At 43.0% G+C, this 26,886-nt stretch overlaps 1 protein-coding gene across 4 annotated transcripts; it reads left to right on the top strand.

Annotated features, from left to right (window-relative positions):
* Positions 1 to 868: 868 nt before the first annotated feature.
* Positions 869 to 26,886, top strand: sppl3 (signal peptide peptidase 3). 4 transcript variants are annotated; one of them, XM_029709190.1, is made up of 11 exons: positions 869 to 1,396; positions 16,839 to 16,916; positions 17,134 to 17,225; positions 17,460 to 17,579; positions 18,218 to 18,296; positions 18,595 to 18,710; positions 18,953 to 19,059; positions 20,504 to 20,667; positions 20,894 to 21,081; positions 21,641 to 21,750; positions 24,565 to 26,886. In XM_029709190.1, exons 1-11 carry the CDS (start codon positions 1,371 to 1,373, stop codon positions 24,634 to 24,636), a joined length of 1,152 nt encoding a protein of 383 aa, XP_029565050.1. In that variant the 5' UTR covers positions 869 to 1,370; the 3' UTR covers positions 24,637 to 26,886. The 4 variants fall into 4 exon arrangements, with proteins under 4 accessions (XP_029565050.1, XP_029565048.1, XP_029565051.1 ...); XM_029709188.1 differs by having other exon boundaries at positions 870 to 1,396; positions 17,134 to 17,243; XM_029709191.1 differs by having other exon boundaries at positions 871 to 1,396; positions 18,598 to 18,710.

Below are 26,886 nucleotides of genomic sequence, written 5' to 3'. Positions count from 1 at the left end.
TCTATTGAACATTCATATTGCAATATACAGCCTTACCTATGGATCTTGGGTCCATGAAATGGGGTATCAGCCTACTTGGTGACAGCATTTAAGATACCCAATAATGACAAATTGCAACATAAATAATGTTTTAATCAGCATTTATTTAAATAAATTATTTTCCAGAGATCCATAGGTAAGACTGTGCAATATTTATGGAAACTCTTCACAATTGTGTTCTGTGGGTGTCACCGAGTAGGCTGATACCCCCTTTCATGGGTGCACAATCTCTAATTTAGGCTGTCCAGTCCAATATGAATGTTCAATATGTATATAATAGGCTGAATATTTAATGTGGCTCATTTCGCACTGGTTTTTAGAGTCCCACAATAATAATACATTTACATTTTAGTCATTTCGCAGACGCTCTTATCCAGAGCAACTTACAGCAGTGAATGCATACATTTCATACATGGTCCCCCGGTGGGAATCGAACCCACAACCCCGGCATTGCAAACACCATGCATTGCAAATACCATGCTCTACCAACTGAGCTACAGGGAAGGCTGTAGCTAAACATTTGTGGAACCTCTACACAGTTGTCTTCTGTGAGTGTCACTGAGTAGGCTGATACCCCATAGCTTAGGCTGGACAGTGCATATACGTCTAATACATCCACAGAGGATTTTTTCGTGTCAAATTAACAAATTATTGTATTTTGTTGAATTTATATAACAACATTCCGACCTTGTTCATTAGCATTATCTAGTCCAAATATGGCATGATTCCACTATTTGAATCAATTTCAATGGCGAGCTTTTATTTTGAAGTCAAACCGCAAATTCCACTATTGTGGCTAATCCTTATTGTGGTTAGCTTCACACAGGTACTTGTGTAAACCTCTCTTGCAAGGGCGATATTGCGCGTGCCCGTGACTCTCTCGCCATAGAAAATAAAGCTATCTGCGCGGCTTCCATTACAGCCGAGGGTGCAGACTTAGGGAATATCTGAATATAGACGCTAGAAAACACCCCCTAAATATGGATTTACAGCGAGTGTAGGATCCGTTGAGACTCGGGCCTGCTTGGGGGCAGTGAGACGGCAGGACACTCGCGAAACTGATGAAATATTGAGGTTTTTTCCTCGGCGTGCTTTGTCTTGGCCACCTAGCAAACCATCATTGTAATTCGATTGGAAGCTATTCGGCTGGTGTTTGCTAGCAGGTCTGGGGGCTGGTGTACATCGCCATGTTGTTATCAAATAGTGACTGTTAAAAAGACCAATCTTGAAGTAAAGGCGGCAATTGTGTCCACCAGGTCCTACCGTTTTGCTACAGGGACACGAATCTCTACAGTCGCGGAACCCACCACTGCACTGTTGTCGTCGGCGACATGGCGGAACAAGGCTACTCTTCTTGGTGAGTACGCATAGGCATTGGCTAACCAGACTGAATTGATTGGTGTAGTTATGCCATTTTTACACTGCAATTCACATAGATACAGCAACATATCTCGTTCCTACATGAATCAGCCGCTATTTTCGCTTAGTTAGAATGAGATGGCCCTCTTCAAATTGTGTTAGTGAACTGAACGTTAGCTTGCTACGGTCCAAGTTACAGTAGGCTAGCGTGAACGGGGTTAACTAGCCAGCTAGCCGCAAGTTAGCTCAGACTCGTCTCCCTGGTGGCATTACCATTGCTTTAGAACTACGAAAAGGGTTCAGTGGCATATTTAAGCTAGACGAATGCGCAAGGTTATTGCTAGTTAACGTTGGTTCGCCAACTCATACCCACATCATATTATTGAAATAGTTTAAGCCCCTCGACAATATTTGTTCAAATAAATAGCTTATTGCTACCTCTCGTAGCCAGTTGCACACAAAGAGAGCTTATCGTAACTAACGTTAGCCAGACAGTTTACGCTTGCTAGGCAGAAAAGCTCACCTTAATTCATGAAATGTCATTGTGATAACGTTATTTATACCACGCCCGGTGTTTTATCGCGTCAGATGAATAGATAGGGACGTTGTGCCATCCATTTTTTATTTTGTTAGCAATTAAGTGCGCAGCTGACTTGCTAGCTATTCAACACAGCTAACTAATTTAGCTAGTTCACTAACTAATTTAGCTAGGTAATATTGATTGTCCTAAATAGTAGCTAGCTAAATAAGGCATTGTCTTTATAGATCTGGGTGTATCTTCCCGCATCATTGTTAGCTAGCTAGTTAGCAATCAGTAGTTACATGTGCCATAATGATAGCTAACTATTTTCTATTTTGTACAATGCCTACACTATTTTTAAATGTATGATTGCGATAGATGCCATTCAGACCAGTATAGTAACTTATTGGGCTGACTGATACAGTCCATGTAATGTCTCTCTTGTTCACAATTGGAGATCGGGTCATTTGCCTACAATTTTTTTTTTTTAGGTGTTTTAATTGAAGTCTTGTGCTGCAGGTCATGGAATTATTGAAGTCTAATTTTGTGACATCTCAAAATTACTAGTAGTATTTTCTTCTGTCTTAAGTATTGATGTGGAGGCAAACATTTAGGTTATGCCACTAAGACCAAGTGTATTTGGAATAAGTATGCTGCTCCTGGTGATCAATGTTTGGAAAATAGTGACCCCCCCAGGTTTAGTAGAACTAAAATACTGTAATGCCAGAGCCATTATGTTATGTAGTTATAATAAGCAACACACATGGTCAGCCTAATAGTGTTTTGACCGTTCTATCTTTTAAAATGTATGTTCTGTGTCTTGGTTACAAAAATGTATGTCATAATTACTTATTTGTATTTTTTTAAACTGCATTGTTGGTTAGGGGCTCGCAAGTAAGCGTTTCACTGTAAAGTGAACGACACCTGTTGTATTCGCTCATGTGACTAATAAAATGATGTGATTTGAAGTTAAGATAAAAACGTACCACTTAATTAAATCGCAACCCTTCTGAGTAGATTAAATACGAGTTGTTTTTAACCAGAGTTTGGCAATTCTCTAGCTGCACCTACCATCCTGGTACATGGTCTCACTCAGATTTCCCTCTAGTGAAGCGCATGAGGTCAGACTGAGGCACAATATTTTACCATGCCGGTCTTGTAAGACCTACAAGGAAGCATTGTTACATTGCAATTGTTACATTGCCTAATTGGTGGCAACTACCTAGTGAAATGTAAAAATTCTACCAACATGCTGCAATTTACAACAGCCTCAGCATTGACAGTGTCATGAGGTGTTCTCTTGATTTTCTGTCTATCACAACGTTTGGGGTAATATCCTACACAAATGCTCTGTATACAGACATTTTTGAGAGGTTCTGATTGTTTTGCTCATGTAGGGCTACCATGAATAATGATGTAATTTCAAACCAGCACTCATTTTTGTGGGTCAATCAGAATTGTCAATAGTCATTTGCTATAGCAACATGTTTTGAGAAACTAATCCTTGTCCTCTGTCGCTTGGTGGCTGAGTCCTCGGTGACCAAAGCATGCATGCCTTTGGCTTGGTGGTGTACGGTTTTGGAATTGTGTTATAGAAGCCTTGTTTCTCCCAAACAAGGAAGTCTTATGGCCCTTGGGCTTCTGTCCAGCCCTCAACATTCCAGGATTGTATTTGATTTTTAAATGTTCCATTTATTTAGCCCATCTCATCCATGTGAGCAGAATTCAGAGGGACAACTTGACCAGTTTACTTGCTGTATATCATTTTTTTTTTACTTAATACAATCCATTACTTTGACTTCAGTGGGGATTTTATATTTGTTTATAAATGTCCAAGCACTGTCTGGAGATGTATTACCAGTCTCTGAAAACAATTATTTCATTTGATCTGAATTAAATCCAAGACTGGCAACGGAGAAGGCCGGGCTAACCCTTTCTCATTGGAATGCAAGCCTACGGTGGCTGGTTCAGAAGGTGCCTGTTAATGGTGTTTTACAGCTCTGTTAGGGATATAGACCAGCATGCTTTTTATAATGTTATGCAAATGGAATATATAATGAACAAAATTATAAAGGCAATATGCTACAATTTCAGAGATTGTATTGAGAATCAGCGCCTATAAGGAAATCAGTCAAATGAAATAAATTGATTTGGCCCTAATCTATGGATTTCAAATGACTGAGAATACAGATATGCTTTGGTTGGTTACAAATACCTTTAAAAAAAGGTAGGGCCATGTATCTGGTGTGACCACCATTTGCGTCATGCAGCATGACACATCTCCTTCGCATAGAGTTGATCAGGCTATTGATTGTTATCCCACTCCTCTTCAATGGCTGTGTGAAGTTGCTGGATATTGGCGGCAAGTGGAACATGCTGTCGTACACGTCGATCCAGAGCATCCCAAACATGCTCAATGGGTGTAATGTCTGAGTATGCAGGCTATGGAAGAACTGGGACATATTCAGCTTCCAGGAATTGTGTACAGATCCTTGCAACATGGGGCAGTGCATTATCATGCTGAACATGAGGTGATGGCGGCGGATGAATGGCACGACAAAGTGCCTCAGGATCTCGTCACATGCATTCAAATTGCCATTGATAAAATGCAATTGTGTTCGTTGTCCGTAGCTTATGCCTGCCCATACCATAACCCCACCGCAACCATGGGGCACGTTGACATCAGCAGACCTCTCGTCCACACGACGCCATGCACGTGGTTGTGAGGCTGGTTGGAGGTACTGACAAATTCTCTAAAACATGACGTTGGAGGTGGCTTATGGTAGAGAAATTAACATTCAATTCTCTGGCAAAAGCTCTGGTGGACATTCCTGCAGTCAACATGCACGTTGCGTGCTCCCTCAACTTGAGACATCTGTGGCGTGCTGTGAGACACAACTGAACATTTTAGAGTGGCCTTTTATTGTCCCCAGCACAAGGTGCACCTGTGTAATGATCTAGCTGTTTAATCAGCTTCTTGATATGCCACACCTGTCAGGTGGCTGGATTATCTTGGCATAGGACAAATGGTCATTAACAGGTATGGAACATTTTGGGGATCTTTTATTTCAGCTCATAAAACATGGGACCAACACTACATGTTGCGTTTTATATTTTTGTTCAGGGTAGAGAGGGAGAGCTGTGGTGTGTGTGTGCGGAAGCCCTATGGGGAAAAATACATCTCAGTAAGTCTGTATGCAGACTTTAGGAACACGTCTTTTCTGGGACTGGCTGGACCATAACACCACTAACGAGGCGTAGCATTGACCTTTTATCCCGTTTCAACAGTAAACTACATGACGCCGCTCCCTCTCCTGATAGACGGCTTTAGTCATTTCTGTATTACTGACTGAATGAATGAAATGGACAGGAGATACCAGCTTTTTCTCAAACTAATTACAAGTGTGGCATATCGGGCCTGGCTATTCCTGTTTGGCAGAGCGCATGAATAGAGTAGAGCCCGACCGATATGGGGTTTTTGGATCCAAATCTGATTTTAGTGGAAATATGACCAGATGAGCGATATCTGCCTATTTATTTATTTATTTTTTGAACTGGATTTAACTTTTTTGTGCTTAAAACAGCCCCACGAAGATACTCAAAGATGATTTCTTAAATTTCAGGAAAGAACAATCATGTAAGCACTGCAATTTTTTTATGGGAAAACTTTTGTAAAAAGGAGGATTAACTGCACTGATTCCAGCAAAGAAATTGTCTAGGCTCTGAAGAATGAGCTGCCTCGTGCTAACCAGCTGGAAAACAACGACACAGTACACTTTTTCAATGTATTGGTATTTAGTTGTTTACATCTTATTTCTTTGTAGGGCAGTAGCCACTGAATTCTGGCGGCAGGTAGCTTAGCGGTTAAGAGCGTTGGGCCAGTAACCGGAAGGTCGCTGGTTTGAATCCCAGAGCCATCTAGGTGATAAATCTGCCAATGTGCCCTAGAGCAAGGCACTTAACCCTAATTGCTCTGGGTAAGAGTGTCTGTCAAATGACTGTAAAATGAAAGGGAAAAACATTATTCTCAAAATTCAAAGTACTCTCGCACAGCGAGTTAGCTAGCTAGCTAGAACTTGTCGTGGAAATGGGGGTGTCAAAATGTGAATTTAGACCCGTCCTTATCAAGCGAAACCATGCATCAAAACGTAGCTACAAAGTGTTACTTTGTAACTTGCTAAGCTTTTTACTATCTCAGAAAACATTTGATTGGCAGTGCTTGAAGAATGCCCTTCACAAAGAGCAAATATAGCACACCAGATTTTGCTGGCTTCACTAAAGGGCTGTAACATTGATGTTACCACAGATTTGAATGTTCTTTGTTTGTCACGACACCCAACTCCCTAACATGACACTTTGTGTAACAGTATATGGCCAATGCACATTTTTGGTTTCTATCTACTTTGCGGTCACCGTAGAAGAAGTAACAGTTCGTCAGTAACTCTGTGGTAGTTCACTCTTATGTAACTGGTGTAGTTGCATTGGCCAGGTGATACCTCTGTGGTCCAGTCTTACTGTAGCGCAAGGCAAGATGGGGCTTATAGCCATGTAAAGAGTGCCCCCCGGAGAAAGTGAAATGCAGTCATTCAATTAACTGCTTTTTTTTGCTGAGTGTTTTCTCTGCGTCTTAGTCGTGGCCAAAAGATTTGAGAATGACACAAATTTTTTATTTCCACAAAGCTTGCTGCTTCAGTGTCTTTAGATATTTTTGTCAGATGTTACTATGGAATACTGAAGTATAATTACAAGTATTTCATAAGTGTCAAAGGCTTTTATTGACAATTACATGAAGTTGATGCAAAGAGTCAATATTTGCAGTGTTGACCCTTCTTTTTCAAGACCTCTGCAATCCGCCCTGGCATGCTGTCAATTAACTTCTGGGCCACATCGTGACTGATGGCAGCCCATTCTTGCATAATCAATGCTTGGAGTTTGTCAGAATTTGTGGGCTTTTGTTTGTCCACCTGCCTCTTGAGAATTGACCACAAGTTCTCAATGGGATTAAGGTCTGGGCAGTTACCTGGCCATGGACCTAAAATATCAATGTTTTGTTCCCCGAGCTGCTTAGTTATAACTTTTGCCTTATGGCAAGGTGCTCCATCATGCTGGGAAAGGCATTGTTCGTCATCAAACTGTTCCTGGATGGTTGGGAGAAGTTGCTCTCGGAGGATGTGTTGGTACCATTCTTTATTCATGGCGGTGTTCTTAGGCAAAATTGTGAGTGAGCCCACTCCCTTGGCTGAGAAGCAACCCCACACATGAATGGTCTCAGGATGCTTTACTGTTGGCATGACACAGGACTGATGGTAGCGCTCACCCTGTCTTCTATGGACACACTTTTTTTCCAGATGCCCCAAACAATCGGAAAGGGGATTCATCAGAGAAAATGACTTTACCCCAGTCCTCAGCAGTCCAATCCCTGTACCTTTTGCAGAATATCAGTCTGTCCCTGATGTTTTTCCTGGAGAGAAATGGCTTCTTTGCTGCCCTTCTTGACACCAGGCCGTCCTCCAAGTCTTTGCCTCACTGTACGTGCAGATGCTCTCACACCTGCCTGCTGCCATTCCTGAGCAAGCTCTGTACTGGTGGTGCCCCGATCCCGCAGCTGAATCAACTTTTTAGGAGACGGTCCTGGCGCTTGCTGGACTTTCTTGGGCGCCCTGAAGCCTTCTTCACAACAATTGAACCGCTCTCCTTGAAGTTCTTGATGATCCGATAAATGGTTGATTTATGTGCAATCTTACAGGCAGCAATATCCTTGCCTGTGAAGCCCTTTTTATGCAAAGCAATGATGATGGCACATGTTTCCTTGCAGGTAAGCGTATTTGACAGGAAGAACAATGATTCCAAGCACCACCCTCCTTTTGAAGCTTCCAGTCTGTTATTCGAACTCAATCAGCATGACAGTGATCTCCAGCCTTGTCCTCGTCAACACTGACACTTGTGTTAACGAGAGAATCACTGACATGTCAGCTGGTCCTTTTGTGGCAGGGCTGAAATGCAGTGGAAATGTTATTTTGGGGGATTCAGTTCATTTGCATGGCAAAGAGGGACTTTGCAATTAATTGCAATTCATCTGATCACTCTTAACATTCTGCAGTATATGCAAATTGCTATCATACAAACTGAGGCAGCAGACTTTCTGAACATTTATATTTGTGTCATTCTCAACATTTGTGTATCGGCCCTTTTCAGTGGATTAAACGCAGATACACAAATCTAAAAGCAACATGTAAAGTGTTGGTCCTGTGTTTCATGAGCCAAAATAAAAGCTTATTTCTCTCATTTTGTGCACAGCGTTGTTTACATCTGCATTTAGTGAGCATTTCTCCTTTGCCAAGATGATCCATCCACCTGACAGGTGTGGCATATCAAGAAGCTAGTTACACAGTTTGATCATTACACTGGTTCACCTTGTGCTGTGGATAATAAAAGGGCACTCAAATGTGCAGTTTTGGTACACAACACAATGCCACAGATGTCTCAAGTTTTGAGGGAGTGTGCAATTGGCATGCTGATTGTAGGAATGTCCACCAGAGCTGTTGCAAGATAATTTAATGTTCATTTCTCTACCATAAGCCGCCTCCAACGTTGTTTTAGAGAATTTGGCCGTACGCCCAACTGGCCTCACAACCGCAGACCACGTGTAACCACGCCAGCCCAGGAACTCCACATCCAACTCCTTCGCCTGCGGGATCGTCGGGGGAAGGGGTGCTGAGGAGTATTTCTGTCTCTAATAAAGCACTTTTGTTGGGTTAAACTCATTCTGTTTGCTTGGTCTGGCTCCCCAGTGGGTAGGCCTATACCCTCCCAAGCCCACCCATGTCATGTGAAGTCAATAGATTAGGGCCTAATTTATTTCAATTGGCTGATTTCCTTTTATGAACTGTAACTCAGTAAAATCATTCCAATTATTGCGTTTTATATTTTTGTGAAGTGTATATATTGGTGAAAGGCTAGTATCAGTCAACCAATAAATCGGTCGGGCTCTAAAATAGAGTAGGCTAGTCGTAACTACAATTCTTTTTATATGAACTCGGGGCCTGGTTTTCTACCAGGAAAGGATGACTTTGGTGCCAAAGGATCAGCCCAATTCCAGTAGTAGACTAACAGGATTCTTTAGGCCTATAGTGAATGCCTTATGAAAGTTCACACATGTATGTTTTATATTTTCAATTAACATTTTATGTACATTAACATGCATAATTGAATATTTGCACAGCCGAATGTCTTGCCATATCTCCTGGATATTAGGTAGGCTAGCTGTGTCTAAAGACATAAGACCTCTGCAGTAGGATTAGACTATCAATATTGTAATGCAACCAGCACTTTTTCGCTATTGCCTTTCATTGAAAGCACGGCGCTGGATGAGTGTTGTGGCATTAGGCTACTTCCGCAAAACACAATGTTAGCAGCCTCCATTAAGTCTTGCTTAGACCAACGCCAAGCAGACCTTTGAATACTTATGCAGTCAAGGCGTCTTAATTTCTATCCATATGTATTTGGTGAGTAGTGCTCTCCCCGACCCCAAAAAAATCTTAGTAGACCGAGAGTCGTATTTTAAAACGTCTATTTTTCCATATACAGTTCAAGTCGGAAGTTTACATACACTTAGGTTGGAGTCATTAAAACTTGTTTTTCAAAATCTCCACACATTTCTTGTTAACAAACTATAGTTTTGGCAAGTCGGTTAGGACATCTACTTTGCATGACAAGTCATTTTTCCAACAATTGTTTACAGAAAGATTCTTTCACTTATAATTCACTGTATCACAATCCAGTGGGTCAGAAGTTTACATACACTAAGTTGACTGTGCCTTTAAACAGCTTGGACAATTCCAGAAAATGATGTCATGGCTTTAGAAGATTCTGTTAGGCTAATTGACATCATTTGAGTCAATTGGAGGTGTACCTGTGGAAGTATTTCCAGGCCTACCTTCAAACTCAGTGCCTCTTTGCTTGACATCATGGGAAAATCAAAAGAAATCAGCCAAGACTTCAGAAAACAAATGTAGACTTCCACAAGTCTGGTTCATCCTTGGGAGCAATTTCCAAACGCCTGAAGGTACCACGTTCGTCTGTACAAACAATAGTATGCAAGAATGAACACCATGGGACCACACAGCCGTCATACCGCTCAAGAAGGAGACGTGTTCTGTCTCCTAGAGATGAGCGTACTTTGGTGCTAAAAGTGCAAATCAATCCCAGAACGACAAAGGACCTTGTGAAGATGCTGGAGGGAACAGGTACAAAAGTATCTATATTCACAGTAAAACGAGTCCTATAGCGACAACCTAAAAGGCCGCTCAGCAAGGAAGAAGCCATTGCTCCAAACCCGCCATCAAAAAGCCAGACTACAGTTTGCAACTACACATGGGGACAAAGATTGTACTTTGTGGAGAAATGTCCTCTGGTCTGATGAAACAAAATTAGAACTATTTGGTCATAATGACCATTGTTATTTTGGGAGGAAAAAGGGGAGGCTTGCAAGCCGAAGAACACCATCCCAACCGTGAAGCATGTGGGTGGCAGCATCATGTTGTGGAGGTGCTTTGCTGCAGGAGGGACTGGTGCACTTCACAAAATAGATGGCATCATGTGGATATATTGAAGCAACATCTCAAGACATCAGTCAGGAAGTTAAAGCTTGGTCACAAATGGGTCTTCCAAATGGACAATGACCCCAAGCATATTTCTTAAGTTGTGGCAAAATGGCAACAAAGTCAAGGTATTGGAGTGGCCATCACAAAGCCCTGACCTCAATCCCATAGAAAATTTGTGGGCAGAACTGAAAAAGCGTGTGCGAGCAAGGAGGCCTACAAACCTGACTCAGTTACACCAGCTCTGCCAGGAGGAATGGGCCAAAATTCACCCAACTTATTGTGGGAAGCTTGTGGAAGGCTACCCAAAACATTTGACCCAAGTTAAACAATTTAAAGGCAATGCTACCAAATACTAATTGAGTGTATGTAAACTTCTGACCCACTGGGAATGTGATGAAAGAAATAAAAGCTGAAATGAATCATTCTCTCTACTATTATTCTGACATTTCACATTCTTAAAATAAAGTGGTGATCCTAAGACCAGGGAATTTTTTTTACTTGGATTAAATGTCAGGAATTGTGAGACTGAGTTGAAATGTTTATTTGGCTAAGGTGTATGTGGACTTCTGACTTCAACGCTATATGCAGTACCAGTCAAAAGTTTGGGCACTTACTCATTCAAGGGTTTTTCTTTATTGTTACTATTTTCTACATTGTAGAATAACAGAGAAGACATTAAACTATGGAATTGTGTTAACCAAAAAGTGTAAAACAAATATTTGAGATTCTTCAAAGTAGCCACCCTTTGCCTTGATGATAGCTTTGCACAGTCTTGACATTCTTTCAACCGGCTTCATGAGGTAGTCACCTGGAATGCATTTCAATGAACAAGTGTTTCTTGTTTAAAGTTAATTTGTTGCCTTTGAGCCAATCAGTTGTGACAAGGTCAGGGTGGTATACAGAAGATGGCTCTATTTGGTTAGACCAGGTCCATATTATGGCAAGAACAGCTCTATTGTAAGAAATAAAGGAAAACCCTTGCATGAGTAGGTGTGTCCATACTTTTGACTGGTACTGTATATATTTTCCTCACATCAACGCCATCATCCCGGAAACCCTAGACCCACTCCAATTCGCATATCGCCCCAACAGATCCACAGATGCTGCAATTTCAATCGGACTCTACACTGCCCTTTCCCACTTGGACAAAAGGAACACACGTGAGAATGCTGTTCATTGACTACAGCTCAGCGTTCAACCCCATAGTGCCCACAAAGCTCATCACTAAGCTAAGGACTCTGGGACTAAACATCTCTGTCTACAACTGGATCCTGGACTTCCTGACAGGCCACCCCCAGGTGGTAAGGGTAGGCAACAACACATGCCACGCTGATCCTCAACACTGGGGCCCCTCAGGGGTGCATGCTTAGTCCCCTCCTGTATTCCCTGTTCACCCACGACTGCGTGGCCAAGCACGACTCCAACACCAAGTTTGCTGACGACACAACAGTGGTAGGCCTGATCACCAACAACGACGAGACAGCCTATAGAGAGGTCAGAGACCTGGCTGTGTGGTACCAGGACAACAACCTCTCCTGCAATGTGAGCAAGACGAAGGAGCTGATCGTGGACTACAGGAAAAGGAGGGCCGAACAGGCCCCCATTAACGTCGACGGGCTGTAGTGGAGCAGGTTGAGAGCTCCAAGTTCCTTGGTGTCCACATCAACAAACTATCATGGTCCAAACGCATCAAGACAGTCGTTAAGAGGGCCTGACAACACCTTTCCCCCTCAGGAGACTGAGAAGATTAGGCATGGGTCCCCATAGTAACTCCTATTGCCAATACGTCGAAACAGCCTACATAAAGCTAATAAATAAACCTTGTAGCCTGCTGGTAGACAATATCCTGACTTTAAAAAAACAACAAAAAAATCCTAGAAATCAAATTGACAAAACAGCCTCTTTTTTTTTTTTTTTTTTTAAGGAACTTGAAACATTGTATCAACTTGGTCCCACCTGAAGCTAGTGCTAGCAAACTTTACATCATTGTTTCAAATATTCTGGGCCCTCAGGAGCTCACTGGCACGGAAAACTAACAGACACCGCTATTGGCGCAAGGAATCAGGTAGGCCTATTTAATTTTAAAAAAATGTTTCCACCAGATCCGAGCATGACCACTCATAAATTGAATGAAATAAACCAAAACCGGTTTCTCACAAGTCTAGAATTGGTTGTGCCCTCTGCAAATGTCATGTCCACTCCTACAATGAGAACGGTAAGACTGTAATAATGTTTTGAATGCAGTAACATTACCGTAACCAAACAAACATTGTAGAAATGAACTGTAAATGTAGTCCTACTGGTGTGCCATCCCCGCGGCCTCCAATGGATTAGTCCACTCAGACAGGAGCTGAATCAGACAGGAGCTGAATCAGACAGGTGTCTCGTGTGCCATTAAAAACAAATGTATAGATTTTTGACTGCTTGACTAAAAATCTTGGTCGACCAACTGCCTATCGACCAAACAATTGTCCAGTCAACTAAATGGGGTCATCTCTAGTGCGGGGTGATGCAGATCCCCTCTGCATCTGAATATTTTATGGAAGAAGTTGATTTTGCATCTCCTGGTTTGAAAAGGAGATAGTCAGGCCCATTGATGGGCTAAGGAACATTTCTCTCCAGCGTGTTTGAGAGTATTTGTTTGTCAACAGGGCAATGCATTAGCTTTTAGTTTGCCCTGTGATTTGTTATGGTAGTGATTGGCGCGTTACCTTGCAAGTTTACGCTTCACAGCTCATAAGTACGTATGATTGATGCCGTTTCATCGTGTTTCCTAACACTTCTCCAGGGGTGTAATTTAAAGGGTTGGAGCGCAGTCATACGGCAGGCAATGGGATGCATAGTTATGAAGAACGCATACTACTGTTTCTTTTGGGGGGGTGTCCTCTTAACGCCAGGAAACATTTCTCTCTCAGGGCTGGCTACAGAGGGACATGAGACGGGTCAGGGGTCAAACCTGCACCTCTCCGATGAAGGCAGGGTTGCACAGTGCAACCATTATGCTCTTATTTACCCCCCCCCCCCCCCCCCCCCCCCCAGAGATGAACCTGTCAGTGCTCTATGCTGAATTTCTTTTTACATGGAGCATGTGCGCCTAGGCGCACAAATACAGTTAAGGAGTACAATGAAAAATATTTGAGATGTTAAAGATGGAATTCTTAAATTTTTCTAGGTGCATTGATGTTCCTAAATACAAATTCCAAGTTGCACAGCAAAATATTTGGGCACAAAAGCAAGTAAAATGGTTGTACTGTAGAGCCCTGCCGGTGCAACTTTTATTTATTTTTCATCTCAGGAAGTGGAACACGTCTTCCACTGACTCTCTCCCCCTCTGGGACACCTATTAGTTGATCTACAACTTTACCAGTGATAATTAGCCTGCCATGGGCATACAACACTGAGGTCATGCCTCCGGTCCCATCTACACCTTTTAATGAAAACCAACCGATTTGATTACAGCTGGTAACACATGTAGGGTAAGGTTTACTGTGCCAGATACCTGACCGGTCATGATTTCTCTCTCTCAGCCTTCCATCAGCATGACCCAGTACCCAAAGCTGAGATGAATGTAGGCAGTCTACATCCCATTTGAACAGCTATCTGTTTGTTTTTCTCTGTTTATTCATGCGCTCCTCAGATTTGTAACCCTGTGTATTTTTGATCATTTTTAGCTTGTGTATGAGCTTTTTAGGCACGCTCAAGCTGCTACTACCGAGGCGTATCTCTAGGAAACCAGAAGTTGTCAGCCGGCCATGTCTGGCAGATAAGGTTAAAGCTGCAGATTAGTGGGTTTAGAATGTTAAATCCATAAAAGTGTCTCTGTGCTGCAGCTCTCGTGCCACAGATGGTCCACCATCCTTCCTGTTAGTCAGCTGTATTAATTGTCTGGGACATTGACATGTTTCCTGTGCTATTTCTACAGCCTTCCCAGTTCAATAGCCAGTGTCCCTATTAAGACTCAATGAAACGCACACTACTGGTCTGTTTATCAAATTGCAATACATATTGGCACCTACGTATTGTAGTACTATCGTGAGGTCCCTGGTAATTCCCACCCCATCTGTACGTTTACTTGTTGGTTGCACAAAGAACTGCATAAATAAATGTGGCTAGAACAAGACGAACATACACATACATTAGATTAATGCCAGTAAGGGTTAGGCTACGGTTTCTCCTCTTTGATTGTGTATTTTTCAGAGACTCTTTCATTCAGTCCTCCAAACCAAAAACAAACATCTGTTAGGAACACAGAGTATGAATAGCAACTAGTATGTCGCGCTCCTTTTTAGGTTCCTTTCTACTTGCTGAAGGAAAGAAAATGTATTGATTTGGTGTCAAGGGATTTCATTTAAGGTTTGACTAAAGGGATTATGAATACCAGGATTCCAAATGGGAATATACTCTTCAATAATATGTTCATTATAGTCTTATGACACAACTGACCAATGTCAAGCATTGTTGACATACAGTGTGGGAAAAAAGTATTTGATCCCCTGCTGATTTTGTACGTTTGCCCACTGATAAAGAAATGATCAGTCTATAATTTTAATGGTAGGTTTATTTGAACAGTGATACAGAATAACAACAAAAAAATCCAGAAAAACTCATGTCAAAAATGTTATAAAATGATTTGCATTTTAATGAGGGAATTAAGTATTTGACCCCTCTGCAAAACATGACTTAGTACTTGGTGGCAAAACCCTTGTTGGCAATCACAGAGGTCAGATGTTTCTTGTAGTTGGCCACCAGGTTTGCATACATCTCAGGAGGGATTTTGTCCCACTCCTCTTTGCAGATCTTCTGCAAGTCATTAAGGTTTCGAGGCTGACGTTTGGCAACTCGAACCTTCACCTCCCTCCACAGATTTTCTTTGGGATTAAGGTCTGGAGACTGGCTAGGCCACTCCAGGACCTTAATGTGCTTCTTCTTGAGCCACTCCTTTGTTGCCTTGGCCGTGTGTTTTGGGTCATTGTCATGCTGGAATACCCATCCGGGACCCATTTTCAATGCCCTGGCTGAGGGAAGGAGGTTCTCACCCAAGATTTGAAGGTACGTGGCCCCGTCCTTTGATGCAGTGAAGTTGTCCTTTCCCCTTAGCAGAAAAACACCCCCAAAGCATAATGTTTCCAATGTTTCCACCATGTTTGAGCATTCCTCCTCCAAACACAGCGAGTTGAGTTGATGCCAAAGAGGTCCATTTTGGTCTCATCTGACCACCACAATTTCACCCAGTTGTCCTCTGAATCATTCAGATGTTCATTGGCAAACTTCAGACGGGCATGTATATGTGCTTTCTTGAGCAGGGGGACCTTGCGGGCGCTGCAGGATTTCAGTCCTTCACGGCGTAGTGTGTTACCAATTGTTTTCTTGGTGACTATGGTCCCAGCTGCCTTGATCATTGACAAGATCCTCCAGTGTAGTTCTGGGCATATTCCTCACCGTTCTCATGATCATTGCAACTCCACGAGGTGAGATCTTGCATGGAGCCCCAGGCCGAGGGAGATTGACAGTTCTTTTGTGTTTCTTCCAATTGCGAATAATCGCACCAACTGTTGTCACCTTCTCACCAAGCTGCTTGGCGACGGTCTTGTAGCCCATTCCAGCCTTGTGTAGGTCTACAATCTTGTCCCTGACATCCTTGGAGAGCTCTTTGGTCTTGGCCATGGTGGCGAATTTGGAATCTGATTTGCTTGCAGGTCTTTTATACAGGTAACAAGCTGAGATTAGGAGCACTCCCTTTAAGAGTGTGCTCCTAATCTCAGCTTGTTACCTGTATAAAAGACACCTGGCAGCCAGAAATCTTTCTGATTTGAGAGGGGGTCAAATACTTATTTCCCCTCATTAAAATACAAATCAATTTATAACATTTTGACGTGTTTTTCTGGATTTTTTTTTGTTATTCTGTCTCTCACTGTTGGAATCAACCTACCATTAAAATTATAGACTGATCATTTCTTTGTCAGTGGGCAAATGTACAAAATCAGCAGGGGATCAAATACATTTTTCCCTCACTGTATGCAACACTGAAGGTATAGTATGGCTTACTCTATTATATACTGGGTGGGTTGAGCCCTGAATGCTTTGGTATATCAGACCTGATGTTTTATTTTTACTGCTCTAATTAAGTTGGTAACCCATTTTTATAATAGCAACAAGGCACCTCGGATGTTTGTGGTATATTGCCAATATACCACAGCTAAGGGCTGTATCCAGGCACTCCGCGTTGCGACGTGCATAAGAACAGCCCTTCGGGCCAGACTTCAACCTAGTCTGTGGAGGAAATGGAATCTAAAATCTTTCTCTCTCTCTGTCTATAGGGCGTACTCCCTGGTCGACTCCAGCCAGGTGTCCACCTTCCTCATCTCCATCCTCCTCATAGTCTATGGCAGCTTCAGGTCAGTCTTCCCTGTCCAACCCTCTTCCATCACAGATGGGCCAACACTGGTCACTGTGGGTCTCATCTTTTATCATGTTACTTCCATTACATTGAGCGCCTATGAGCTATCCAGTCACTGTAAAACAAGTCTTTGACAGAATAGCAATGTGAGAAGCTTGATTTTATTTCAGATAGTCAACCTCTCTCCACCTTTCCCTCCATCTCTCCCCGTGCAGATCATTAAACATGGACTGTGAGAACCAGGAAAAAGATAAGGATGGTAACCCTGTCCCGAATGGGGCCTTCAACAATGGCAACACAAACAACAGTGAGTCTCACATATTTGGTGAGACATAAGACATACAGAGCGTGTGTTTTTCTTATAAGTTGGAAGTCGTCATACCGTGGATTCCGTATATTTTGTGGTTGGTTGGTTTGCTGTTACGCAGGCTGTAGATGCAGCACATGCAGAAATGTGTGTGCCTGTCTCTGCCTGTGACTTGTCTTTCTCAATCCCTGTGTGTTTGAGCATTCTCACTTGTGCATGTATTGTGTGTTGTAGGTATTCAGACCATAGACTCCACGCAGGCTCTGTTCCTGCCCATAGGAGCCTCCGTGTCTCTGCTCGTCATGTTCTTCTTCTTCGACTCTGTCCAGGTGGTCTTCACCATTTGCACCGCAGGTACCTGACCCGTCACACGGCACAGACAGGCGCCTTAATGTCACAGAGCAGTTTGTTGCCCATCTTAAAGGCAAGCTGACATGTATATATTCCCTTAGAGCATGATGTTATATTGATGGGGTCATATGGTGCATTGATTTAACAGAAACATTTTCTCTGCATAATTCTTATTAGGCTTGGGCAATACCCCGGTATACGGTATAAATGGTATATTTCGAATTACCGACGGTATGGTTTTCAATATCGTTTTCGGGGGGGGGTGTATATGCCACTTCTTATAACTAAGTTAAGTCTAAGATGTGTCAAATTATTGCCAGCTCAGGGCTTCAGCTATGCATTTGGTTTGCTAACTTGCTAGCTAAATGGTTAGATGTCAAGATCAAGCTTCTTGGTTACAGCAGAAACATTCAAATGTTTTTATTAAATAGTGCCCCTAGTGTCCACATTCAGTAATACTGTATACCCCTTCAGGGTACAGAGGCTGTATGACAATCTGGATACCTACCGCCCAACTAACTCTTATGATGACAATGACTCTGCTAAACTGACTGGAACCAATGGAACGAAACAACAAACTGTCTGGCTGCTATTTCTTTCTCGTTCTCTTATTGATCTTCCTCTATGTTGTTCCTCTTCAGTTCTTGCGACAATTGCGTTTGCGTTCCTCCTGTTGCCAATGTGCCAGTACTTGACCAGACCCTGCTCACCACAAAACAAGTAAGGAAGCTGAGAGGCTGCCATGGCCTACAACCAATAATGTGATAAGTCTTTAATTCCCCTTTTTATGTTTAACAATGTGAAGCATCTGGCCTTCAGATTTTTCAGCTTAATCGGAATTCTTCAACCTGAACCCCTGTGTGTGGGTGTGTTGAGGACATTTTGACTCAAATTGGCTGTATCTACACTTTTGACCCCGTACATATCGACTTGCGTTTAGAGGTGATGTATTTTCCAGTGAGAAGTGATTGTGTTTTGTCCAGTGTGTATAAACCATTTCTCTCTCTCTGCCCCCCTGTAGGATCTCGTTTGGCTGCTGTGGGCGCTTCACTCTGGCCGAGCTCCTCTCCTTCTCCCTCTCTGTCATGCTGGTGCTGATCTGGGTGCTCACTGGACACTGGCTGCTCATGGACGGTATGTCAGTGTGTCATGACTGTCTTGTGTTTGTGTGTGGTAGGGGGCGTTGTCTTGCCATTGTAAGGTTTGCCTTTAGTTTCTCTCTAATCTCATGTCTCTCTGAGCTCCATTACACGTTTTTTGAGCTGTGTGTTCGTCTGGTATTCCTGTCTCTCTCAGCGCTGTGTCTCTCTCTCTTCTCCTTCTCTCAGCGCTGTGTGTTTATATGTCTGATATTCTCTCTCTCTCTCCCTCCTCAGCTCTGGCCATGGGGCTGTGTGTGGCCATGATAGCCTTTGTACGGCTACCCAGTCTGAAGGTGTCTTGCCTGCTGCTATCAGGGCTGCTTATCTATGACGTGTTCTGGGTAAGATGGCTGCTCCCATCCCTCCCTCCACCCAGCTGACCCAAATACAACCACTAAAACACAAGCAGGGACATGAGTCATCAGACACAAAGGACCCCAGCTGTAGACCATGGCTGAATCTCAAACTGAATACTTTGAGCACTCGATCACTCAACGTGTGCGTTCACGAGTCAATCGAGTCCATCTCAAACTCTTTGTCGAGCCATCAAGACCTCCACTGAACCCTTCAGAAACCTCTATCGAGTGGCATCCGCTGCTGACTCAGTGCCCTCGGCAGCAATTCCTTCCCATGAATCTCAGCACGTTACCTAATAACAACAGAATTACTATTTCTGACGTTTTTGCTAAGGTCTTAGTCACACAATTTTAAATCTAGCTAAGGAGTTCAGTGCTTGAAGACGCAGTATTTCTGACATTTGAAAATGTGCACGAAAACCTGTCTATTCTCTTGCTAAGCCTGGGCCAGTCAGGCCATGTCAAAGCTTACCAGCTAGTGCAACACTAAGGAACATTATTTTATCACAACGAACAAGTTTTAATGAAACAGCAACTGTCCTTCTCCGAGTCAGTGCAGTATCGCGCCCACGGGGCTCAGCTGACTCAATTACAGTATAGCGATTGGTGCTTTGGTAAATGGTGACGTATGGAATGCTAAGTATAGGTCAACAACTTCATCAGCAAGCTGTCCATCTATCGTAAATATGTCCCATCCGAACTACACACTGTTTACTTGTGCAGTGGTGCTAAAATCCTTGCATAACATTAGCTTGAATTCCATTCCAACCCTGTTTGTTAGTGACTCTAGCTAACATCAGACAGGCTACAACCAGCTAAATTGGCTCATGAAGTCACTTGCGACCAATATACTGCCACATATTTTGTGCATGAGTAGCTACAGAGTTTTTACAGCTTCCTCACCGTCTATCAGAGTACTCGTGTCTGCCCATGTTTCATATTGAGTCATGCTACAAGACAAGTCGCAGGAGACTCTGCTTGCAACTGGATTTCAAATTATGGCAGTCGTGACATTGAGTGCGTATCGTCTCAATTCTAATTTTGCCCAAAACCTGCAGACTTGAGCGATCACTATCGAACACAAGGGCCACTCCAATAAAGGGCTTAGGGGCCAAATGTTCGGTTTGAGATTCAGCCACTGTCAAAGCAGCTTACTAAACGTGTGACGACGTAAGTTACAGCGAGTGCCGCTGTTCCAGGTCTCTTATGTTTCTTGAGGTAGACAGAGCAGCACACCATAGATGGCGTGGAAATATCCAACTAACAGGACAGTAGCCGTTTCTCCACTGTACACTATGGTGGAGCCTAAAATGCCATCTCTATCACTTTTATCGTGGTTAGACTACATGTCAAAGACAGAACTACAAACATGGCTATTTTCCAAGGATCGCTTGAGCCACCGGAGATAACTCCTCTGTCTGCCCTGTAGGTGTTCTTCTCGGCCTACATCTTCAACAGCAACGTGATGGTGAAGGTGGCCACCCAGCCGGCTGACAACCCCTTAGACGTGCTCTCCAGGAAGCTCCACCTGGGCCCTGGGATGGGCCGCGACGTCCCCCGATTGTCCCTGCCGGGCAAACTGGTCTTCCCCAGGTACCACAGCCTCACCGTGGGGAGTGGATCTATGTTTAAACCTCCAACTGCATTCACTACAGCTGTTCTTAGCTCTGAAACTCAAGCTTGCATTTCCTCCCACTCTGTCCTGCTTTGTCCCCTCCTGCTGTCTCCTTATTACCCTCTTTGCATCCTGCCCTTCACCGTGTTTTGGTTGTCTGTGTTTTTCCTCTTTTCTCCCTATCTCATCCCTCTCTCCCTCCAGTTCCACAGGCAGTCACTTCTCCATGCTGGGGATTGGGGACATAGTGATGCCCGGGCTGCTGCTGTGCTTCGTGCTGCGCTACGACAACTACAAGAAGCAGGCCAGCGGGGAGGCGGGGGGACCAGGCACGCCTGGACGCATGGGGCGCGTCTCCTACTTCCACTGCACTCTCATAGGATACTTTGTGGGTAAGGACAGGGTGAGAGATGGAGACGGGAGGAACCGTCGTGTAGCACAAGGCTGCCCAAATCTGTCCCTGGAGAGCTTACCCTCCAGTAGGTGCGCATGACCAGAGTAGCACAACGATGAATCACCAAAGGCACACCCCATTTCTGTTTGAAAATTGAGAAAGAGGCGGAGTTGGACATTTTTTTTCGTGCCCAAAGTCTACCTTTAATTATTCGAATCGGGTGTGCTAGATTAGGGTTGGAACAAACAGGACGGTAGCTCTGCAGGAACAGAGTTGGGCAGCACTGATGTAACGGAGAACCACATTCTGACTTGTTGAACCCAGTCAGTAGAGGGTGCTGTTGTCTGGTTAACTAGACTAGTGGCAATAATATAAAGGGAGGTGACTTCATGCTTAGAGAATTAAACAACAATAGTGTCATTCTTGGCTGATTTTTGAATTTAGTTGTATTGTGTATGCAGTACAGGGAAGCCTCCCTCTGTACACAATGTCACATTGTGTAGTCTACCTTAAACTCCATAGTATGAGTGTTTCTGACCTGTCGCCGCTCCTTCCAGGCCTGCTGACTGCCACTGTGGCCTCCAGAATTCACCGCGCGGCTCAGCCTGCCCTGCTCTACCTGGTACCCTTCACCTTGCTGCCTCTGCTCACCATGGCCTACCTGAAGGTACATATGGGGGGGTTCTGGAAAAGGGGGGAGCGGTGGGGGACAATGTGATGGCGTTAGTCATTTATGTAAGTTAAGAGGTCAGACAAAATAGCAGTACTGCTGGGGAATCATTTTATAGGACACAAAGCTTGTGTAAATGTTTAGACTGAATGCTGACAGTCAGAAGCTTTGTTTCCATTCATTTGTGTAGAGTTGGGGTTTTTTTGTCGACATTTAAAGTTGTCATAGAAAATGGATGCAATTGCCTGCTACGGTGCATTTCCAGTTAACTGTGTTGTTTAGATAAAAACAGCTGGATGTAATGCCATCACACAAAATAAATAAACACTTTTTTGCAACAAAAAAACTAGAATGTCTAATAAAAAATGAAGTGTTTCCATTATCCATTTAGGTGAACTCCCACCTATCTGTTTCATGTCTTAGGTAGCTACCAATGTATCGCCATGGTGAAACTTGCACTCCTGTAGATCTTTCAATAATTGGATGATAACTTGCATTCAGCCAACCAGAAAAGCAAGGCAAAGCAATTCAGGCTTTCTTGAAATTCCTTGTCTTGCAAAGAAATATTATTATAGCTGAAATAGATTTAGCAAGCAGTAGGCATTTAGAATTAAATGTGGAGTGATGATTGTCACATGCCCAGCGTACCTTAAAAATACAATTTATTTGAGAAACACTGTTTCCAACTTCATTTTCTGCAAGTTTGACAAAAAGCTGCCCCTGTCAAACGGATAAAAATGTTGACGTCTTTAGAACATGTCTCCTATAGCTGCCTAGTGACTGAGATGAACCAATGGAGGCAGTGCTTAAGTGGTAGAGGAGTAATCCAGGTTCAAGGCAGATAAGACACCAGGCCAGTGACCAGAGGTAATGGATGTTGAGGATAGCCTCTAACACAGGTGGGAGGTATACGGTATTTTATGACATACCGGTATTGATGCAGGGACCGGTTTGGGTTTTTACTTTGCCTTCTATACCGGTATTTGAATGTTTGGTTTGTTAAATGTGATACGCCGTGTGTAATGTCAATTTTTATAGTTTACTTCGCTACTTGAGTCATCTCTCTCCGCTCTTTCTCTCCGTGCCACTTTCCACACAGACCTCGCCACACTCCCTGTCACTCAAGGAGCGCGTTTGATGTGCCTCAACCACGAGACTTTCGTTCAGTCTGCATGGTCAATGCAGCACATGTAACAATGTTGATGACGACAATGCTGTTTTCACTTTGCTTCTTATTATAAATCCACTAGCGTTCTATAATGACACTATTAGTTTGTTTCTTACATTAGTTTGTCTTAGCAAGTTGCCCTAAATCTTGTGAGATGCTAATACTAGCTAGCAAATGAATGTACTGTGTAAGAGCAAACGTAGCTAGCTAATACAGCCGGATATTACCAGTGACGGTGTAGACTTAAATCGGCATGTTTGCAACAGTATCTTCTAAAGCAAAGAAATGTCAGCCACGTGAAGTAGCTGAGAGAACCTGCAATATAGCCAAAGCTTATAGGGTCCCCTAGGAAACACTTATCAGCACTTTAGTTCTTACCCTGTCACAATCACTCCTCTCTGGCATTTTAATTCATTGTCATCTCAAACAACACTATATTCAAAGTGGCCACTATTATATTCGAACTATAGAATTAGAATAGTCATATTTCCATGATTCCAACAGTTTTGCTCAAATTCACAAGTCAAATCGCAATTGCAACATTTGGTTAAAAATAAACCCTAGATTATTTGCCCATATTGTGCAGCCCTACATGGCAGTGTGGAACTTCTCAATTGAGCAGTGGTGTAAAGTACTTAATAAAAATACTTTCAAGTACTACTTAAGTTGTTTTTATTTGACAATTTTTACTTCACTACATTCCTAAAGAAAATACTGTGCTTTTTACTCCATACATTTTCCCTGACACCTAAAATTATTAGTTACATTGTGAGTGCTTAGCAGGACAGGAAAATGGTCCAATTCATGCACTTATCAAGAGAACATCCCTGGTCATCTACTGCCTCTGATCTGGAGGACTCACTAAACACACATGCTTTGTTTATAAATTATGTTGGAGTGTGCCCCTGGCTATCTGTAAATAAAAAAACAAGCAAGTGGTGCCATCTGGTTTGCTTTAATATAAGGAATTTGAAGTGATTTTTAAACTTTTGATACTTAAGTATATTTAAAACCACGTGCTTTTATTCAATTAGTATTTTACTGGGTGACTTTCACTTGAGTAATTTTCTATTCATGTATATTTACTATTACTCAAGTATGACAATTGGGTACTTTTTCCACCACTGCAATTGAGTGCAGGAAATGCAGAAATTATAAAAGTACTGAAATTTGTTTTGGTTGAATTGAACAGTATAAAACAATCAGAACTGAGACTCATTGAAATCACTTAAAATGTATATGTTGCTACCCTAGGAACACTCACTGCTCATAAAGCAAATGTACAACTTTTTTATAATTCAGAAACTAAAATACCATCCAATTTTGGGGCAAAATACTATGATATAATATTTTGGCCATATCACATCTGGGTGAGGATTGCATTCAATAGTGTGGTAGGTAAAGGGAATCACTTGGGCTCCTGAGTGGCGCGGTGGTCTCACACTGCATCTCAGTGCAAGAGGCGTCACTGCAGAACCTGGTTCAAATCCAGGCTGCATCACATCCGGCCGTGATTGAGAGTCCCATAAGGTGGTGCACAATTGTTCCAGCATCGTCCGGGGTAGGCCGTCATTGTAAATAAGAATTTGTTCTTAACTGACTTGCCTAGTTAAATAAAAATCGAACTCTGGTGTGTCCTACAGGGAGACCTGCGGCGCATGTGGTCAGAGCCTTTCCACACCAAGGCCAGCAGCTCCCGCTTCCTAGAGGTATGATGCACCCTGGGAACACAGCCAGCGTGGGGAGGACCATGAGAGTAGAGGGAGCGTGTGCACTGAAGAGAGGCCTCGTCCTCATCACTCGTTCATTCTTTCCACCCATCCTCTGAGCAGCAGACCTCTCATATGGACACCAGTGTGTGGACCTCATTGCCAGACAACTCGTTTTTCTTCTCAGTCTCCCTCCTTTTCTCACATTTCCTGACCTTCTCTTTCCTTCCCTCTATATTCCCTCCTTTTCTATCCTTTCCTTATTTTCCATCCCCCCTCCCTTCCCATGACCCATTCCATTTTGCTAGGCCTCTCACTCTCTCCTTTTGCTCTTGGTCTCCCTCTGTCTTACTGCCATACCACCCCTCCATCTCTTCCCATTTATGTATCTGACTGACTCTGCCGGACTCCAAGGCCAGGTCTCCCCTTATATGGATTACTGGTTGTGGGACGTGACTGGGTCTTTGTCATTTACAAATCTTGTAATTATTATTCTGGAATGATTTGGTATGAACCGCAGAGAGAGTAGGCAGAGCTGCTGCTGCCGCCACTACGCAGGACAATGACATCGGTGCACAGGACCAGCAGCCGACGGGAGAGAAAGAAGGAATGGTTCATCACTCTCCCTCCCTCTGTCTCTGCCATCCCCCTCCTGTTCCGTGAACACCTCTCTCTTTCCTCTACACCCTCAATCTTCCTCCCCCTCTAACAATCTCCCACCTTCTGTCATTTGCTGCCCCATCACAGAAACATGTATTTTATTTAGAAAAGATTTTTATTCTTGGCATATACAGAAATGATGCATTATAAATTGTGAATGTGTCCCTGCTATTGATGGGGATGCATCTCTCTTTGTAAATATGTGTACACACACATTTGGGTGTCATGTTGTTTGGGTGTGTGTGTGTGTGAGAGAGCATAGAATGAGAGATTGTGTTATTTCATTATGAACAATTTAATAATGTTTTAGATCCAGCACAGGTATAAAGACATCGACAATGACTCGACTCGTGGAGTGACAAATCTCTGACTTGGATCGCAGCTTTGTTCTGGAAGGATAGTCACACTGGGGGAGTTTTCCTTGTGTACACACTTCTTCCCACGAGTGACAGAATGGACATTGGGAAACCCCTAGATAACCCTTGACATGTGCCATGTCTGTACCTGGAGGTGTCTGTCTGTGTGTGTGATCATATAGCATTACCTCCATAATGTCTAATGGACCTTGAGAGGAAATCTCTATTACACCCCTGAGGGATTCAGCTTAATAAAGGATTGTAATCAATGGACCCTGAGAGGTTCAAACTAACCCATAGCTAGTTTTTACTGTCAAAGGTTTAGTATCCCAGCAGTTTTTGGATTGTCATTCCTCCCACAGTTTGTGGTGCTTGTCAGTTAGATCATACTTTAATTCCAATATCATTGAAGCTATGTATGTGTGAGAGCGAGAGAATCAGAGGAAGAGCGAGACTTGAATGGAACATGCAGTTTGTCTTGGGTTTTCTTTACCTGTTTTTTTTTTTATTTATTTTTATGTTGGTTCTCTGGCCTTGCATGTCAAGTGTACAGTGTGTGTCATTCCACAGACTGCATCAACAGCTCAAACTCTCTCCTGGCCAAAACCAAGGCACTGAGCTTTGCCAGCAAGGCTGCACAGAGGAACGTTACATGGACAAAGGCCAGGGGTCTGGAGGACTCTGAACAGTTGTGACCCAACAGGCCAGCTGGCAGATTTGAGACTCGTTCAGCCCTGACTTCAGTCTGGCTGATCATTACCTGGACATTATCTGGCTGTGGGACAGACCACCGTCAGACGGCCTCAACATCATGGACTTCATGTAACTACAAAAAAATAACTCCCCTCTGCCTCTTTATGGACTTGGCAAAGAAAATGTATAAAAAAAAAAACAATGCCGATCATGGTGATAAATAATTGAAGAAAAATTTGTTTTCATTTTTTATGGAAGATTTTCTTTTTATCCCCTTTGTATTCGTTTTTCTTTTCTTTTTTTCTTAGTGCTGTAGGTTTCGTTTCTTTCCTCTCCTCCCTTGCAGCAGAGGGCTCTAGCTCTTTTGGTGCATTGACATTACAGCTGAATGGATTCTGTATACAATAAGTTGAATAAAGTAAGAACTGTTTAGTGAAACATGGACCTTGATGAGCTGAATCTAAAATATTTTGTCTTCTTAATCCCCCTCCCTGTGCCTCTCCCCCTTGTCAGGATTCTGCTGTAAATAAACATGACTCTAACTGTA

The sequence above is a fragment of the Salmo trutta genome, chromosome 23 (assembly GCF_901001165.1).
Source record: "Salmo trutta chromosome 23, fSalTru1.1, whole genome shotgun sequence".
NCBI lineage: Eukaryota > Metazoa > Chordata > Actinopteri > Salmoniformes > Salmonidae > Salmo > Salmo trutta.
The sequence above is the reverse complement of the archived record's forward strand: the minus strand, read 5'-3'. Positions and strand labels throughout refer to the sequence as shown.